Source organism: Gymnogyps californianus, chromosome 17 (genome assembly GCF_018139145.2).
Source record: "Gymnogyps californianus isolate 813 chromosome 17, ASM1813914v2, whole genome shotgun sequence".
In the NCBI taxonomy this organism is placed as follows: domain Eukaryota; kingdom Metazoa; phylum Chordata; class Aves; order Accipitriformes; family Cathartidae; genus Gymnogyps; species Gymnogyps californianus.
The window spans coordinates 3,715,306-3,732,389 of NC_059487.1; the positions used below are offsets into that span (position 1 = coordinate 3,715,306).

Below are 17,084 nucleotides of genomic sequence, written 5' to 3' on the forward strand. Positions count from 1 at the left end.
ATAACAGCAGTTAAGATAGGCAAACAAACATTGCCCGTTTAAAAGAAAAATCTGGTCTAATTTAGTTCCCATGGGAATGAGCAAATGATAGTGCTCACAGCTGGTAAAGATGTGGGTTGGAATGACTGAGGCTCCTTTCTCCTGTGCCAATACGCCTCCACAGTGGTCTGCATCAGCCTCTGCTTTTGCAGTTTTGAGCTGCTCCTTTTGAGAAATTGTTGTGCTGCCATACTGTGTGGTGGCTTGTGAGATGGCCTTAATTATTTTCTGAATTCACTGTGCCAAATTCCATCCTTGGCTATACTGCAGTACATCCTGAATAGCATCACTAACTTCCACAGCACCCAACACTTTGTTGAAACTGAGCTCAGCGAAGTTGAAAATTTGATGCAAAAATAGCTCAGCATATAACCTTTAACATATTCTGCGTTTAGAGCTGAAGTGTTGATTTCTTAAATGTGCAAATAAGTGACCATATGGTTAGAACACAGTTATGTAAAAACAAACTGTTTAAGAAACAATTCCTCTTCCGACATAATTTGCTAAAGTTGCCTTTTGGTGTTTAATATGTGTTTTCTGTCACAAATATAAAAGGTAATAATCCCTCTGCAGTTTCCTAGAAAATGTTACATGTACAAAACATATGGAAGTTTTACACAAGTTGCAGAGATCATAAATGTTGGCTAGTAATGTAGCTGCATGCCTACTAATGAGATATTTAATTCTGGCTGACATGCAAACCACTTCTAATACTCTACAATTATGTAATAAAAAGTATTCAGCTATTTGTCTTTAATGATTAAGCAAACAAAGAGTCCACTATATTGAAAATAAGTATGTGCTTGAACTACATGGAGTTCAGTACTTCCCAGTAAAGTAATGTTTTCACGAAAATACTTCTGGCAGCTGTCTTGCTGATACCAAAGGTGATTCTAGAGTGTCTTTCAGAAAGTCCTCATTGGTTCAACCTTTAGGGTCCAACTGGCCCAGCAATTTAGATTTTATGTCAGTTTTAATTAAACACAACAGCAAGAAGATAAGCATCGTTTATTAACTTATCAAGAACAGGAAGCTACGGATACAGCTGTCTCAACTGATGATCTCATGAGGCATTGGAGACACGCAGTAGGCTTTGTCTGACGCACGCTGTTAGACACAGTAGACTAGTGTCTGAGAACTTTGAACAACACCAGGGTAACTACTTGATAGCGTTCAATCTCAGTGGCCTTAGAGTAACCAAATTAAAACAAGTTAAACTGAACCTTGAGCCATCCATCCACACACCTCTGATAAACGAGGCTGCATCCAGCAGATATCTGTTGCATCCTTGGAAAGGGAGAGGAAAGCATAATGGAGTTTGTAGTCTGTCCCTTTCATCTTTTAAAATGTTGTTAGAGGAGAGAATTAGGCAAAAATGAAAAAATGTGTTCAGAGACAAACCAGAATTGGAAAACAAGATCAACACAAAATAAAAGTAGAGAGCAAAGGATACCCTGGAAAAGGACTGTTGTTAAGTTTTTAATGTTATAATTGGTCAACCATTGTATCTGGATGGTGCAGAATAGTTTATGAGGATAATCATGTGTTACTAGGTTTTTTTGTGTTGACCATTACATATATCAGACGTTCATGGGAAACATAGCTTTTCAAAACAGAAATAAATTTTAATCCTAATTTTGTGCATGCCATGTACACTTAGGCATATCAAATCATGTTTCTGTTCACAGTTTTGATACTGAGAGGTAGCAGACTTTTGACCTTTGTCTTGCTGCCCCCTCCAAGGACAGTTGATGTTGCAGTAGCTGAGCTGTAGTGATTTAATTATTTCATTGCTTGTAGTCCCTAACCTAAAACATGCTTTCCTTGAATCTGGTTCTACCTTGTTGGAGAGATTTTTATTTTTAGCCATTGGGTTTATCAAGATACAGAATTTTATTTTTAAAATAAGTACCATATTTGAACAAAAAGCTGAGGCATGCATAATAAGTAACAATCGCTTTTTCAGGAAAGTCTTTACTGACCACTACCTCTGAACTCCTTTATTGTTGGTATTTCGTCCTAAGAGAGTTCTTTAGCATCTCATTATAAATTATGCTCATTATACACGTAGTTACATGTCTTGAACTTAAAAATTTGATGAGGTTTTTTCCAGAGGGTGTATACAGAGGCTGCGTACTGAAATACTGCCATTTCCATGAGAGAGGCAGGCATTTGGCAGCAGTTTGTGCCACAGGTTAAATCAGGTGAGGAAGATATTTGGTATTCTGCTGAATCCTGAGCCTTCTTGGAATGGCGTTTGCGAGAGGCTTTGAACAGAGACTTACTCATGTCCCTACAACTCATTTCTGTGGGCCTTCTCTTTCAAGACTTAGCTGTAATAAAGCTCTTGGGTGCTAAGAACAAGATCTGCAATGTCTTTAAATGAAGATATTATTTTGAATTATGGCCATTCCCCCTATTTTGTTTATTTGCCCATTTAATAACCTAAACTTTATTAAGTGTTTAAATCAATTGCCTGCATATTTACCGAAGTGTTAAGGTAGTGATTGATAGGATAAATAGTTGTCAGGCTACTGGAATTAAAAAGCAACAAAACCTGTTCAGCCTTCAGGGTTTAGTGTACATTTTCATCAGTTTTAGAAGATGACGATGTAACAAAGAAGGTATAATTAAAATTATAGAGAATTCTCGTCTATTGTTTATAGAGAATTATGTTTATTATTACAAGATTCCTTTACGTGATAGACGGGAGTAGCTCCATTGCTAATGGACCCTTTTTTTTTTTGTAGCACTGCCAAACAATTTATACCATATTTATATATAAGGGAATAAGGACACTCTTGAAGTATAGTACAGTAGTGACCTTAGCAACATTGAATGCTGGCAATGAAGCTATTAAAAAGTTTTTCACTTTTGAGATTTATAGAATTGTTTTTGATACTACAGCGCACACCGTTTTTTGTTTCTCGGTGAACCTAGGCTTACAACTGTGGCAATCAGTCTTTTATTAAAGAAATGGTTATGAAATATGGGAAGAAAATTCTAGAAATAACTGTGGAGCCTAGAGATAAGCATGAGATAGGCAGAGCAGTTGCCAGATGGCTGTAACATTAGAGCAATGGCTCTCTTCTGAGATTTGACGAACAATGATTTCTGCTTTGTAAATAAAAATTTGAGTTGGTTGGTGAAGAGGAAAAGGTGGTTTGACCACTGATGCTCTTCCAGCAGCCATCAGTTGCAAATGTTCTTCAGCTGATTTGTGAGGAGGGAAGGACTGTGCTCTAGAGATACAGGTGGAAAGCAATGCTGGACATCACCTTGCACCACTGAAGTGAGAAATTTTGTCACGAATCTGCATGATAAACTGTGCAGTCCTTATTATAGACTAGAATTGTTAGATGTCAGTGCTTTCAGGAACTGTCTGATCCAACGTTTAGAACAAGCTTTTGGGGCATCTTGAAGCGTAGTTAAGTATCACTGCTGTGTTTGTGTCTATACAGATGTGTATTAACCTTTATGTGCTGATTTTCCACACTGAATCTAACAGGTTCCCATATTGAATACAGGCTTCCAGAGACTGCTCTGGCCTGTAGCTGAGGCCAGAAACTAGCAATACAGAAAAGGCTTTTTTTTTCTTTTCTTTTTTTTTCCTGCCTTGTCATTTCTGTAGTGTTACAGTCAGTTGTCTTGCAGTGCCAGGATTTCTAGCTCAGTGACCATGCCTATGCGAGAAATTTAGACAGTGAGAAGTCCCTCCTGTGCTTAAAAATTTCCTCTTGCCTCTACTGTGTTGGATACTATTGCTTTCCCAAGTGTTTCTTTTCATTGCTATTTTTGTAAGAGTTCTGCATTCACTTTTCAGTTTAATTTTCTTTGGGCCAATGAAAAAAATCCCCATTTGTCACTGAGGAAGTTGTGAAGTCAGAACCTGCATCCTGCATGTTCGCTTTATATTGCAAATATGTCCATCTCTATCATTGACTGTCCTTGGTAAATGCCACAGAATTGTGTGACCAAGAGCTGTACATACATGTTATATTATAAGAAGAATGCTTTTAACAATAGAACAGGGAAGTAGCTATTTTCACTGGATTATTTAAATATTCTTGTAAGGTTAAAAGAGCACTCCTTTAACAAATAGGGTCCTTCCCTATGCATGAAGTGAAAAAAGCAGCATACAGAAGTAACAAAAATGGGCAAACGAATTTTGGGTGGATCGCAATATATGTTGCTGAGACAGCTATAACCCAAAGTGGACCACAAAGCTACTAGACTCTGAATCCCATCTCTTAATGAGACCATCTCTCTGCTGTTAAGAGAACTGGGGTTCTGAAACTTTTGACAAAACATTTAATCCCCAAGTCCCTGCTTCACAGCCTCTTGCAGAAATCCCGTTATCCACCTCAAAGCCCCCTGCTAATTAGGCCCTTGTTGGCTTCCTCAGTCATTTGGTCTGTTCCCATCTGGATTTCGTAGTTGAAGAGGGCTTGTTGACTCTGATCCACCAGCGTGTAAAGTGGCAAGCCACTACAATGTTGTTTTTTTTTTCTTTGTAATCCTTGATATATTTTCATCTTGTTTCTTCTGTCAGGGATAGTTTAATGTTTCCCATTTTGGATGGTAAAGCCCCTGCAGTAGATGCCGCTTACTTCAGCATTTACTTCAGGAGTGAATAAAGGGAAGCTGTCATTTGGCTGGAGGCCATTCCTGGGTTGTTAGAATCTTTCAGTGTCTGTGGGTCACCATGATTCAGACCTTGGAAAACATTTGTAAGAGGAGTGTAGTTTGATAACACCCGTGGTTTACTGGTAACAGTGTCTGGATGCCACTGAAAATGCCAGCAGTCATTTATGGCTCAATCAGTGGAATCAATGAAAAGGTCTGCAGTTTGCAATTATGAAACTGTGGGAAACCTCGTTTCCCTAGTTCTGAGTATTGTCCTATAATTATTTGGTTTTATATAAAGCAAAAGAGTTGCAAACTTCTCCCAAGGACATTTGGAAATGTGCAAACCAGACCCGCTTTTGTTACACACCTAGTCTTTCAGGGAAGATTGGTAAAGCATTTATGCCATAGTCTTCACTTTCTTTAAATAATTACAGCAAATATTTACAGTCACTTAAGTAATATGGGATCAGTCTTGTTCCCAGAGAAGATTTTTCTTACAAAAAGCCCCCGACAACATAATTCTTTTCATGACATTAATTTCCAGAAGAAAAGCTCTTTACAAATAGTAGACTGTCTCTTTAAAAAATACTTTCCTATTATCCGACAATTTCCCAAGTGAATGAATTGTACTCATGAATTATACTGAACTCAACTTGCAGTTTATAGTCATATTTATCTGTGAATCAAACTCTTTTTATTTCACTAGTAGATTAATTCAGTATGACCCACATTTGAGAAACAAAACCCATGAGTCAGATTTTGTCCTAGTACTTGAAAAAGGGATAGCAGCTATGAGATACACCTTGTTTAATTTTGAGTTTGTACAAATGCTGTTGTCTGTAGTACATCAGTCAGAGGGAAGAGATTTCTGAGCCTCGTTCAGTTGTTATACACAAGTATGAAGATTAGGGATATAAAAATGTGGGAAGTGTGAAGCAGGTAGGTAATCATAACTTTTCATAAAATAAGAACTACAGATTAAGTAGCAGTAGCTTAAAGCAAATGCACGGAAATATTTATTTATTTTCCCCAGCACAATTTAGAATTAAACTATAGAGCTTGTTGACAGAGTCTTATTCCTGACTGACTCAACAAAAATTATGGGAGGAAGATCAATCTCTGGCTAATCAATGAAAGGGGTAGATGCAGCTTTTGACTTTAAAAATCTTGATGTAGCTGACTGTCAGAAGCTTGAAATGGTAAATTCTGCCTGACGGTACCCTGACTCTTATGTTCCGTTTAAAGTGGCCACTTTGTCACTGCTGGAAACCAAGTGTTGAGGTAGATGGACTTTTTTCTTACATTGTCCTTAAACATATTTTTTCATACTTAGTGTAGATGCTTTTCAATATCTGTTCTATGGCATTCAGATTGACTTGGCAGTATTATAAATATGTGCTTTACCAGAAGATATGCAAAAACATGGTATGTGGAAACTTTACTAGGAAAGGCGTGAGCTTGCTTAGCTGGCTGACATAGGTGCCTTTTGCTTGATCTGTCCTTCTGTAAAAATACCTGTGGTAAAGGACTTCCAGGTCAGTATATGAGATAGTGAACTGGCTCTGAGCCTACTCCTAGTCCACTGGGAATGAAATACTGGGAAAGAGTCAAAGCACTCTTGCAAAGGAAAGTCACACCTCACAAATCTATTGGAATACTTTGACATTTTAAAAAAAAAAAAAAAAGGCGTAAATTGGATTTTGTTGTTAAACTGACTTTCAAAAACAATACAGTGGATTTCCAAAAGATGTTTGAGAGGCCTCTTCCTTAAGAGAAGTGAGACTGCAGTAGAAGAGACAAGGTGCTTAAAAGGTGAACAGATAAGAGGCAAAGACCAGCAGTAAACTCTCAGTAGGGGAGGTTACCAGAGGGGTCCCCCTAAGATCTGTGCTCTGTAACATACTCATAATAACCTTGAAAGGATGGTGAAAAGTATGGTGAGAAATCATGCCTGTAAGGCTGCCAATGTAATTAATGTTCTGAATAACTTTGTTCTCCTTGACCGTGAACTATCCTTTGTTTTGATATCCATCTGCACAGCCTGCGTGGCAGGTTTTTTGTGTGTATTGGGGATTCATAGTAGTAGACTTTTCTTCTCACGAATCATTTAAAACTGCAAAGATGTATACTCATTCACTTGCATATATAGGTTAAAATTACTGTGGTAAATACTGTGGTTTACTATTCTAATAAGCATCCTTCTTAGAACATTTTGGTTTTGCATGCAATTAGAACAGCTTAATTTCGCCCATATTTTTGATTAAATGTAAAGTTATCAGAGCTCTCTTGGTACTGTATTTGAACTGCAGAAGGGTAAGTCCTATGCGGCTGCTGATATCAGAGGCAGGACAGAGCTTCACGCATTTCCAAGTTAGGGTGTTACGGTCTGGATGGGTGGTGGCAGTTAGATGGGTCAAAGCTGCTTGCATGGCAGCTGTTGATGGTAGCTCTTGTTTGCAGATGGCATCAAACTGGGGGGAACAGTTGATACAATGGGGGCAAGGCCACCATTTAGAGGGACGGACAGCGGCTGGAGGACTGGGCCGATAGGAACATTATGAAATTTGATATGGACCAATACAGCAATACCTGGGAAGACAGCTTGGGGCCTAACTGGCTGGGCAACATCTCTGCCGAGTAGGACCTGAGGATCTTGGCAGATGGCAAGTTGAACATGAGCCAGTGGTGTGCTCTGAAGCAGAGGAGGCTAATGGCATCCTGGGTTGTTTTGACAGGGTCATAGCCAGTAGACAAATGGAAGTGGTCCCCCTTTTATTGTCACTCATTGGATTTCATTGAGCATACTGTGCCCAATTTTGGGTGTCATAATATCAGAGAGACTGATGCACTGGAGCAAGTTCAACGAAGGCCACCAAGTCTGTGGGGCTGGAGCACTTGCCTTGTAAGAAGAGGCTGAGGAGTTACCAGGGATTGTTCAGCCTGGGGCAGGGAAGGCTTTGGGGGGGACCTAGAAGTGGCCCCCAAGTACTTACAAGGAGATTATCAGGAATACCAAGTTAGGATCTTTACTGCAGCGAGTGTCTGGAGGATGAGAGACAAAGGGTATGAGTTGAAACAAGAAGTTTTGGACTAAATATAAGGAAAAACTATGAAGGCAGGCAAGCAATGGAGCAGATTTCCCAGAGGGGATGGTCAGTCCTCCTGGGAGGTTTGTAGGACTTGGTAGGTAAAAGCTCTGAGAAACCTGGTATGGCCTCATAGCTGACCCTGCTTTGAGCAGGAGCTTGGCCTGAGGCCCCTTTCAACCCCGATCATTCTGTGTTGCTTTGTTCTACCTTAACAAGGACAGATGTCAGACTTACTTTCTTGGAGATAGAGTTGTTCTTTGGAAATAAGCAAAACTGTGTCTAAAACATGCTCATGCACCTGATGGAGCTGCTGGAAAACCCATTCCTTTATTTTGGGAAGGAGTTTGCTCTTTAAAAGAACGTTCTGTACCTGATTCTGGTTTTCAAGGTTTTAGAAGTCTCGTTTTGCAGTTGAGCATTTTGACAGCTTTCTTTTCAAGTTTACATTCAGTCTTTAATGGTTGCTGTAATTTCACTTTTAAACAGCACGGTTCTTCAAAGCCAACAGTGAAACAGCGTCGACTCAGGTCTGTCTGGTGATCACGAGGGGTTCTCAGTGGCTCATTTCTTCAGCTGTCATTTGTCAGAACACACTCATGTAATCTTAATGAACAATGTGCAAAGCCATTAAAAACTCAATTACGGCTTTCTTTTTACTGCAGACGTGAGAAAATGCAATCATAAAGTGCTGATGTGTAAACACAATAGCCACCATCTGCTACGGAGTAGCATTTCAGCTCCAAAAAGAGGATATATGTTGCAGATGCATCAATAATAGGACGCTTATCAAGGCATCATTATGCACCAAGCAGGGGAAAAATTGAAATTTATGGCCAGCTAGAGAGCACTTCACGGTTTAATTCCTCAATTTTCAGTGGTATGTTTAATAACTATGAGAGAGTGCCGTTTTATGTTCCTGTTGTTTGAACAGATTTTTAAAAATGAATTTATTTACCATCTTCCCATCCTCCTTGCTTCTGACTGATCCAAACATAACACATTCATTTTTGGTTATTCAGGACAAAACCAGCAAGATAGTAATTAATCTAACCTGTTGATCCAAGAGCACTAAATCTAATTGACCTGATATTAAATCTGCTTTAATGAGCATATACTTCTGTGTCCAAGAAATACAAAAAAGAACTTTTACACAGTATAGGTAATTTTTTTCCCCCAAACTAATTTTTTCAGTTCAGTGTTGACTTTATGGCATTTGAAGTTTCTGGATGGAGGTAAACAAAACGATGAGGCTAAATGATTTTTTTTTTTTTCCTACTGTTATTATTCAAAATTGGATATGCAGTGGTCTAAATAAGAGTTTCTCCAAGATACCTTTTGTTTTATTCAGATTCTTGCCTGGAGACGTCTAAGTGGCTTTTAGTCATCCATTGATCAATAATTTCCATTTGTGACATGTTAATTCATTCCGTAGTTCATTATATGGGTGGAAAATGTGACAAGTGGTTTGTTGGTGCCGACCAGATTGTATCTCTTTTATTTGCACATATAGGCCTATAAATTGAGAATAACTCGCATCAGCTTCAATTCTGTGTTCAGTCTAAAGAAGGCTGTCAGACTCTGAATCACAATATGTCAATTTTTATTAAGGATAATAAGGAAAACCACACTTGTCCTTAAAAGGCAGTCTTGAATTTATTTTTTCTTTTCTGGTGGGAGCAATTTTCATGATCTCTCACCTATCTCTAAGTGATGTATCCTGCCCAGACAAGCTTCACTGGGCATGGGCATTTATAATAGGACAGTGGATCTCAGCTGTTGATCTTGGAGCATGCGGAGCAACCTTTTGAAGGACCTAGAGGACAGGGGACAGGATACCCATTCAAGTTCACACTGTGAAAAGAAAAATGAAAACGTGTACAGATGGGTATATTTGGAGGCTGGTTTATAGAATACAGGGTATAATTTATTCACAGCTGAATTTTATAGATCGGTGTATTCTTGTGTCCAATGTCAATTATAGTCTTGATGAAACTATAAGTTTACACCCCCTACGATGGCCAGGCTTGAGGTGGGGTGCGCTATGCCTTGACTAGTCAGGGGAAGGGTTTGTTGTGGAAGCTGCCACACTAAATCTCTGCAGAAATAAGGAATGTGGTATAGTTAGTAGATGACAAACTGATTTAAACAAGGTATGAGTACTTTCAGAGATGGCACTATAAGTGGAGATTTTTCATCTTTTCCACTGTCATATAAAATAATACCTTTTATCAGGACTTTACTGGAGACAGTTACGTTTTTATAGTGTTTTCTCCTGTATCTCTAGGCATACTGTATTAAAAAAAAAAGCTATAAATAAGAAGCTATGAATAATTTGCATATGACAGTTGTTTGTAAGGCTATTCTTTTAGTAACTAAGACTAATTATTTTGCTAAGTGCTTTTGGTGGATGGATATTTTACTTGCTCATGTTGTCAGTCGGTAGATTCAGGCTCCATACTCTCTCTGGAATTGTCAGTAGTTGCACAAAAGGCCATTGTCATACTGCGAATAGCTTGTGATTCATTTTTTTGTGGGTGGCAAAAAATAAAATTGTAATTACTGCTTTGAACTTTTTATAAAAGCTGATGTTTTTCCTCCCAGAGGAAAGCTCGTTATTTTTATACATGAATCTGTAAAAGTGAAATATTCCCTAACTTTTTCTATCATTGAAACACCTACCCCAGTGCAGTTCAAGACACAGTACAGCTTCAGAGTAGTTTTTTAGGGTAGGAATCCATGTATTATCCAAATTTAAAAAAGATAAAAGTTGAGAAAGATGCCCAGAAGTGAAATGATGTGCCCTACGATCCAATCAATGATGGTACAAAAATCAGTTTTCCTGGGTTCCTACCCAGTGTAGCAGGCATTTGGTTGAAAACCTTGTGGATGCACAGGAGCTCTGCTTTTCTTTACCGAGTGTTTTAATTGACTGTACCATCATCCTCAGGTATGAGATCTGGCAAATGTAGAACTTGTCTTTGTTGTATCTTGTACTGTTTCTCAAAATGGCATTGAAATGCTGCAGGCAGTGTGTTTCACAGCAGCTGCTATACTCCTGTATACTATACTACTGTTACTCAGCAGTTTTACAGTGGCTTTCCTCCCAGATTCTCAGTAGAAGAGTGGTTCTTGCGACTATTCTTGCTTTATTTGTAAGGGAAGGTAAGGCAGACTATGTGTACTGACAGAGATCATGGAAGTGAGTGTCATAACTAGTCTTAGAAACCAGGCTGTCAGGTTTCCAGCCTGCTGTCTTAACTACCAGGCTGTGCTGCCTCTTCAAACCTGTTGGCCGTTGTGCTTTCTGATAATAAATTATCTTGGGTCATAGAAACAGAATCCAAATCTCAGTTTCTCAAACCTTTAGTTTATTTGGGTGGATTTTTGCGAATAGCATATATACAGTACTTGCTGAAGAAGGGGATTTTGTGGTTGACTGGGAGCAGAATTAGATCAACAGTGAACATTTGTCAGGATCCCATCTTACGGACTTTGATTATTAGAGAGAAATTAAAAAGTTTGGATTCAGCTCTTACGTTTCTCAAAGTCCTTGCTGTGAATCTGGAATTTCTTGATTTGGGGCCATTTTGATTTTCAGCATATCAAAATGAAAGATAGGATTGCCAGAGAGCATCTTGCCTATAAATTTTCATATTTCTTAGTACAGCCTCTCCCCCAGCTGTGCTTGCATTGTGCTTGAATTTTCCAAGGTCTCCAGAGTGTGTGATTTTTTTTTTTTTTTTTTTTTTTTTAAAGATTGACTTCCTTCTGCATCCGTGCTTTTCAATCCTTTACAAAATGCATATATATCATATAAACACAGGGGAAAAAATGTTTTTGTGGGAGAAAGTTGCTGGTATCTGTTGATATAAATTTAGAATATATGGCTGTTCACTGCACAGAATTGATCAAAATGTTTATCTGGCTCATCTGAGTGTTACACTGCTACGGCATGGAATAGGGAAAGTCAATAGGTTAGAAGTGAGGCAGGGCTTTTCAGACTCAATCTTCTGTGAACTGCAAGAGGCCAGCAGAGAAATACATTTGTAGCATGCCTTGGCAGCAGCATCAGAACCGAGAGTGTCAGGAGGGCTGCATTTGATTAAAAATTATCATGCCTGGCTGCTGACACACAGATTTCCCCCCCTGCCCCAGTCTTGGTATTTTCTTCAGCTTTTTCTGAGTGTGAGTGTCTGTACACACATAAAGGAGATCCCTTAAACAGAATTGAATCAAATAACTCTCATAATGTTTTTCCTTATTGCTAACATTTGTCACCTTGATGCATCTGTGAAGAGATGAGTCGAGACACAATGTGCTGTAAAATAACTGCTTGATGAATCAAAATACGAGTTCAACATCAAGTGCCACGGTTAATATGATGCAAGCTTGCAGGTTAACAAACTCATAAATTGCCTTAGTATATATTTCCCTTCCTAAATTCAGCCTGTCCTTCCCTCCTAGAAGAATAATTGTCCTTCTTGCATTATTTCTAGTCGAGATGTTGCTGTTATGCTAACAAGCCTAATTCATTTGGGCTCTGAAAATTGGATTTTTCTTAACACATTACAACCTTCAAGAGTTTATAGTGCCAAGATGCAGGGTTCACAGGTATAGATTGGCATGAAGTGGGTAGGGGCCATGTAGGCAAACACCAGCTGAGAATTTGGTCCATTGTTGTAGTTTTTGTATGGAATGTGCCTTTGGGCGACTGTACGTGGTAGGAGAGCCTCGTTGCTGCTTGAAGTGTGAATATGCTTTTGTTTAGAGTGACTGTTTTATCACAAGGTTATAAAATAATAAAAACAAAATAGTGTTTTTACTTTGATTTTTAAGTTATCTAATTGAAGTGGTTCTCGTTGGCCCTGAATCTATTTGTGTATATACCCTGCAATTTTAATATCCTTTCTTTCTGTTACCTAACAACTAGCATAAAATAGCTAGTTTGAGTTCTTCAGATGAATGTTTTGTTTTCTGGCTTCTAAGGGAATCACTGACTTTTCTAGTGGAACTGTTTTTACTGAAAAAGCCAAGCAAAACCACTCTTTTTTTCTCTTTTTGCTTTCCTCTGTAGGCTCCTTCATGATGGTGAACAGCTCTGGGCGGGCATCTGGGCAGAAAGCTCACTTGCTGTTGCCTACGCTGAAGGAAAATGACACACATTGCATCGATTTCCACTATTACTTATCCAGCAGAGACCGTTCGAGTCCTGGCTCTCTGAACGTCTACGTGAAGGTGAATGGAGGACCACAGGGCAATCCCATATGGAACGTCTCGGGGGTTGTTACAGAAGGATGGGTGAAAGCAGAACTTGCCATCAGTACATTCTGGCCACATTTTTATCAGGTATGAGTTTGTAATATTTTTCTCTCTTTTTCCTTTCAAAATTTGGCTACGTGTGAGCTAAGCTACTGTTAACAATAGGTATTCTGAAAATCAAATCCCTGTGTGCCTCCCCCCCCCGACTTTTTCCTATCAGAATGAATTTACATATCGCAGTTTTATAGCAAAAGGGCATCTTGACATATTTCTTCCCGCTTCACCCTTTTTCTTCAGTTGTTAGGTCACAGAGCGATGGATGGATTGCTGGGAGTCAAATTATTGGCAAGTTAAGACCCACTTGTTTATCATGAAATTGGCACATAAACAGACTTGTATTGGCACTTTCCGTGGCACTATGTAAATGTAAATACAAATGAGTGTCTAGATGTGTAGCTGTATCTCTGCATAAATTTGCCTGAACTATTTTTGGACTCACAGACTTCTCGTTAGGTGTTGAAGGCGTGTTTTTGTCTTGTTTTATATTCAAGACAAAAAAAAAAAAGCCTGGGAGGTAATTGCACCCTAAACCTTGCAGGAAAAGCTGATGTACATATGATACTAATAAAAGACATGAGTGAGATAGGAATTACGATAGAATAAACTATGAAAAGGCAGCAGATAGTCTGTGGATAGAAAACAGCAGGTAGAGAAGCTTGCTTTTTTTTATTTTTTTGCTTCTAATAACTGGGCGGGAGGACTATAAAATCTGAGCTGAAATAGAATGCTTTAATGTTCTGCCTCTGAAAAAGAGTTGGGGATATCAGCAGAATACGTAGAGCACATTATGCAGCGTCAGAGGAAGGGATAAAGAGATGCAAATGCGTGGAACGTGGTGTTTTAAGGGCTGTGCGCAACTTACCGCTTGTTCTGAAGTCATACTAAAGTGCTTATACTCCATTCATATTAACATGAACCTGAATTTGCTTCATAGTAGGTGCTCCACAGAGATGATAGAAATGATCTTTCACCCAGATAATCAGTGCTTGAAAAACCTGGAAAAGACAGTCTGATCTCACACTAAGAGAGATCCTACTCTTAGATATACCAATAGTAGACTTCCTGAGCCTGCCTTACTTCTTTTGCAAGTCCTTTTGCAGGTCAAGTTTGCTTTTCCTGAGCAAAAAATCCTTTAAATCAAACAAGAATTTTTCACTGCAGCACAAAAATGAACAGATTGGAACCCAGCAGTAACTGCCTAGGAGTAGTTCCTTCCTAGAAAATGCAAGGGTTTTCTTTTTTACTTTTTGATGAATGGGAGTGATGTTTCCTTCTGTTTATATTTGTATTCTTATTCCTTAAGTGTGGCTTTTAAAATGTGAGATCTGCCCTACTATTATGGGGGTTCTAATAGACTAATCTATCATCAGTCCCTGATTTTATAAACCATCTTTTCTCGATGGTCTGCAATCCTGTGAGTTTCTACATTTAATCAGGGTTAAAAAAAAAAAAGGGAAAAAAAAAGAAAAAAGAAAACTTTAAGCTTGCAAAAGTGAAGAGGAAAATACAATGAAGGACTTAGTCAAAATTATTGTTATTTGGCAGCCTAAAGTAACACTTCTGGCTAAAGGAGTCCAGAGGTGGCAGGATGACAAAAGCTTGGGTGTACTGTTGCCTAGGGAGTGTCTCATTTCACACTCACAATCTAGGATGTGCCATCGGAGTGTTATTTGTCAGCTTTAAATCAAAATGGTATGCCTGGAGAAAGCTTTGTGCGCAAGAGGCCTGAAAGCATGTTCTGTATTTCAAAAGCACCAGATAACACAGGGAAAAATAGCATTTTTCCTAAATAGTGAAATCTGTGTCAGGCAAAATGTGGATTATTCTCTTAATGCACAGAAACCACACCATCTTGGATTGCAATGTGCATCAAAAATTCAGTCAGGCAAAAACTTTGAAACTGTCTGCCATGGGTCTGAGGCTTCGACAAGTACTTTGAGCTTTGGAGATGTGACTAGTGGAAAACTAGTAACCAAGCCAATTGCCAAAGGTCGTGTTTTAGGTCTGGCAGTTCTGTGCAAGGGTCATATGAGTCATCTGGATCCAAAAGCACTCTGCTGAGATATAAACATGGGATGGTGGAGATTTATAATGTCTACCCTAAAGTTACTCGTACTTGGATTCCCAGCCTGCAGATGTTTTTAGTGTAGTGAGAAAAAGCTGTAATACTTCTTGGATAAAGGTAATACATGTAATCTTGAATTACTGCTTGCCATAAGGATGAACTTAGTCCCAGAATGCACCAAGGGCAGCACTAGAGTCTGCCAGGAAGAGTTTTTTTGATGTATAGCAAGGAACATTATTGATCCATGCCTGAAGAAAACTGTTGTACCACAACAGATGAGCCAGACTACGTTGCTAACACAGACATTGTTGGTATATAGCAGCAGTGAAATGTAGGATTGTTTATTGGTAAGGAAACATGAAATGACTTAGTATTTGCAGTTCTCAGGAGCATTTAAGAGTGTTTTTTAAGAGTAAAGCTTTTGTCATCTATATTAATTTCTGAGAAGTTCCTTAAATGTAAAGCATTGTTAAATGCCTATGTCTCAACCATCATACTACATTTCTGACTGAGATTAAAAGGACATGAGAGATATTCAGTGTGAAATTTGCAGAACTGGGCCCCATAAGCATTTATTCCTGCCTTTTCCTCATGTTGGGTCTCAATTCCCTGTTTTCAGGAAAACCTAGGTGCTTCCGTGCTTCTCGCTTTGATAGGGCTGAGATGCTGCAAAATACAGAAAAAGACAACAATGTGGACGTTTGAACTGGGAAATAACAAGAATATCTGAGTGTAAAGCGGAACATATAATAAAATAGTCTGTCAAAACAATATTGTGTGAATTGAGAGGATTCCTCTACTCTTTTCAGTGGATTCTACACCAGTGTGCATGGGTTTTTTAGGAGTTGACTTAAGCCAGTTGTTACTGGCTTAAGTTATATTTTGCTGTATTAAAGACTGTACATGTCAGTAATTAACAGAAGACAGTTCTCTCTGTATCGGTGCTTACTTTTGACACATGCTAATAGCTAATGCCAATCCCTTGGAGAACTTCTGTTTCCGAGTTCTTGGCTTGCAGAAAATTGAGAATTAGTTCATTGTGGCTTATAGCTTCTCACAAATGCAAAACTAAAATAAGATTTTTGTAGCTGTAATATTGCACTTCAGTTCAAGTCTGAAGGGAGCTCCTTACATGACCTTCCCAGTAAGTGTAATTTTTATTGTGAATGACATTTCATTTCTAAGATAATTATAATTTCCATAATAAGGACTTGCATTATACTCTTATTTTATACAGTCCCTAAAAAGTGTATCAAGAACCTTGATAACACAAAACACTTGTTGATGTTTTTTGGATTATTTTATCTTCCAGAGACTTGCTTCCTCCTGTTGCTCCTTGGACAGCCTATTTTTTTGTCCACCCTCCTGGAGTAGAACTTTGTTTTTACATATTGTTAGCACTTGAGCTTTTCTCCATTTATATCTTTGCCTATTAATTTTTGTGTTCTACCTGTTTTTATCATGTCTTTTTTCTAATGAACGTATTTCAGAAGATCTCACATTTGGATGCGTTTTGAATTGAGGGAGCAGATCTTAGGAAATCATGGAAACATGAGTAGAAACTATGTTCTGGAAGCCCAAATGCAAAGGAAAATGATTAACAGTAATTCTGTACTTATGAAGGACACATTGGTTTACTTTCATAGCCAGGGCATGCAGTGATCAGCATTTGGACAGTTGAATCTTTTACTGTATTAGATCTTCTGATGAAGGAGATGAAGAAAAGGCTAAACAGTGGGAGGCTGGGAATACCAGTTTTTATTTAGAATGAAAATAAGTGTTGAAAACTGGCTTTAAGTAGTTAACTTTGTTCTAGTAATGAATTTTAGAGGTTACAAATTACTGAAATACTTTCTCCTATGAAACGAGTAGCTGCACTAGAATACTGCTGTAATAGTAATAACTGTGCCAGCTGAACATGTTAATTAACTCTGTCCTTGAAA

General features: G+C 38.4%; 1 protein-coding gene across 1 annotated transcript in view; it reads left to right on the forward strand.

The window, feature by feature from the left end:
• Nucleotides 1-17,084, forward strand: part of PTPRT (protein tyrosine phosphatase receptor type T) — a 462,241-nt gene that overhangs the window by 166,474 nt on the left and 278,683 nt on the right. Inside the window, 1 exon segment of the mRNA XM_050907140.1 lies at nucleotides 12,832-13,103. Coding sequence (XP_050763097.1) covers nucleotides 12,832-13,103 — 272 coding nt within the window.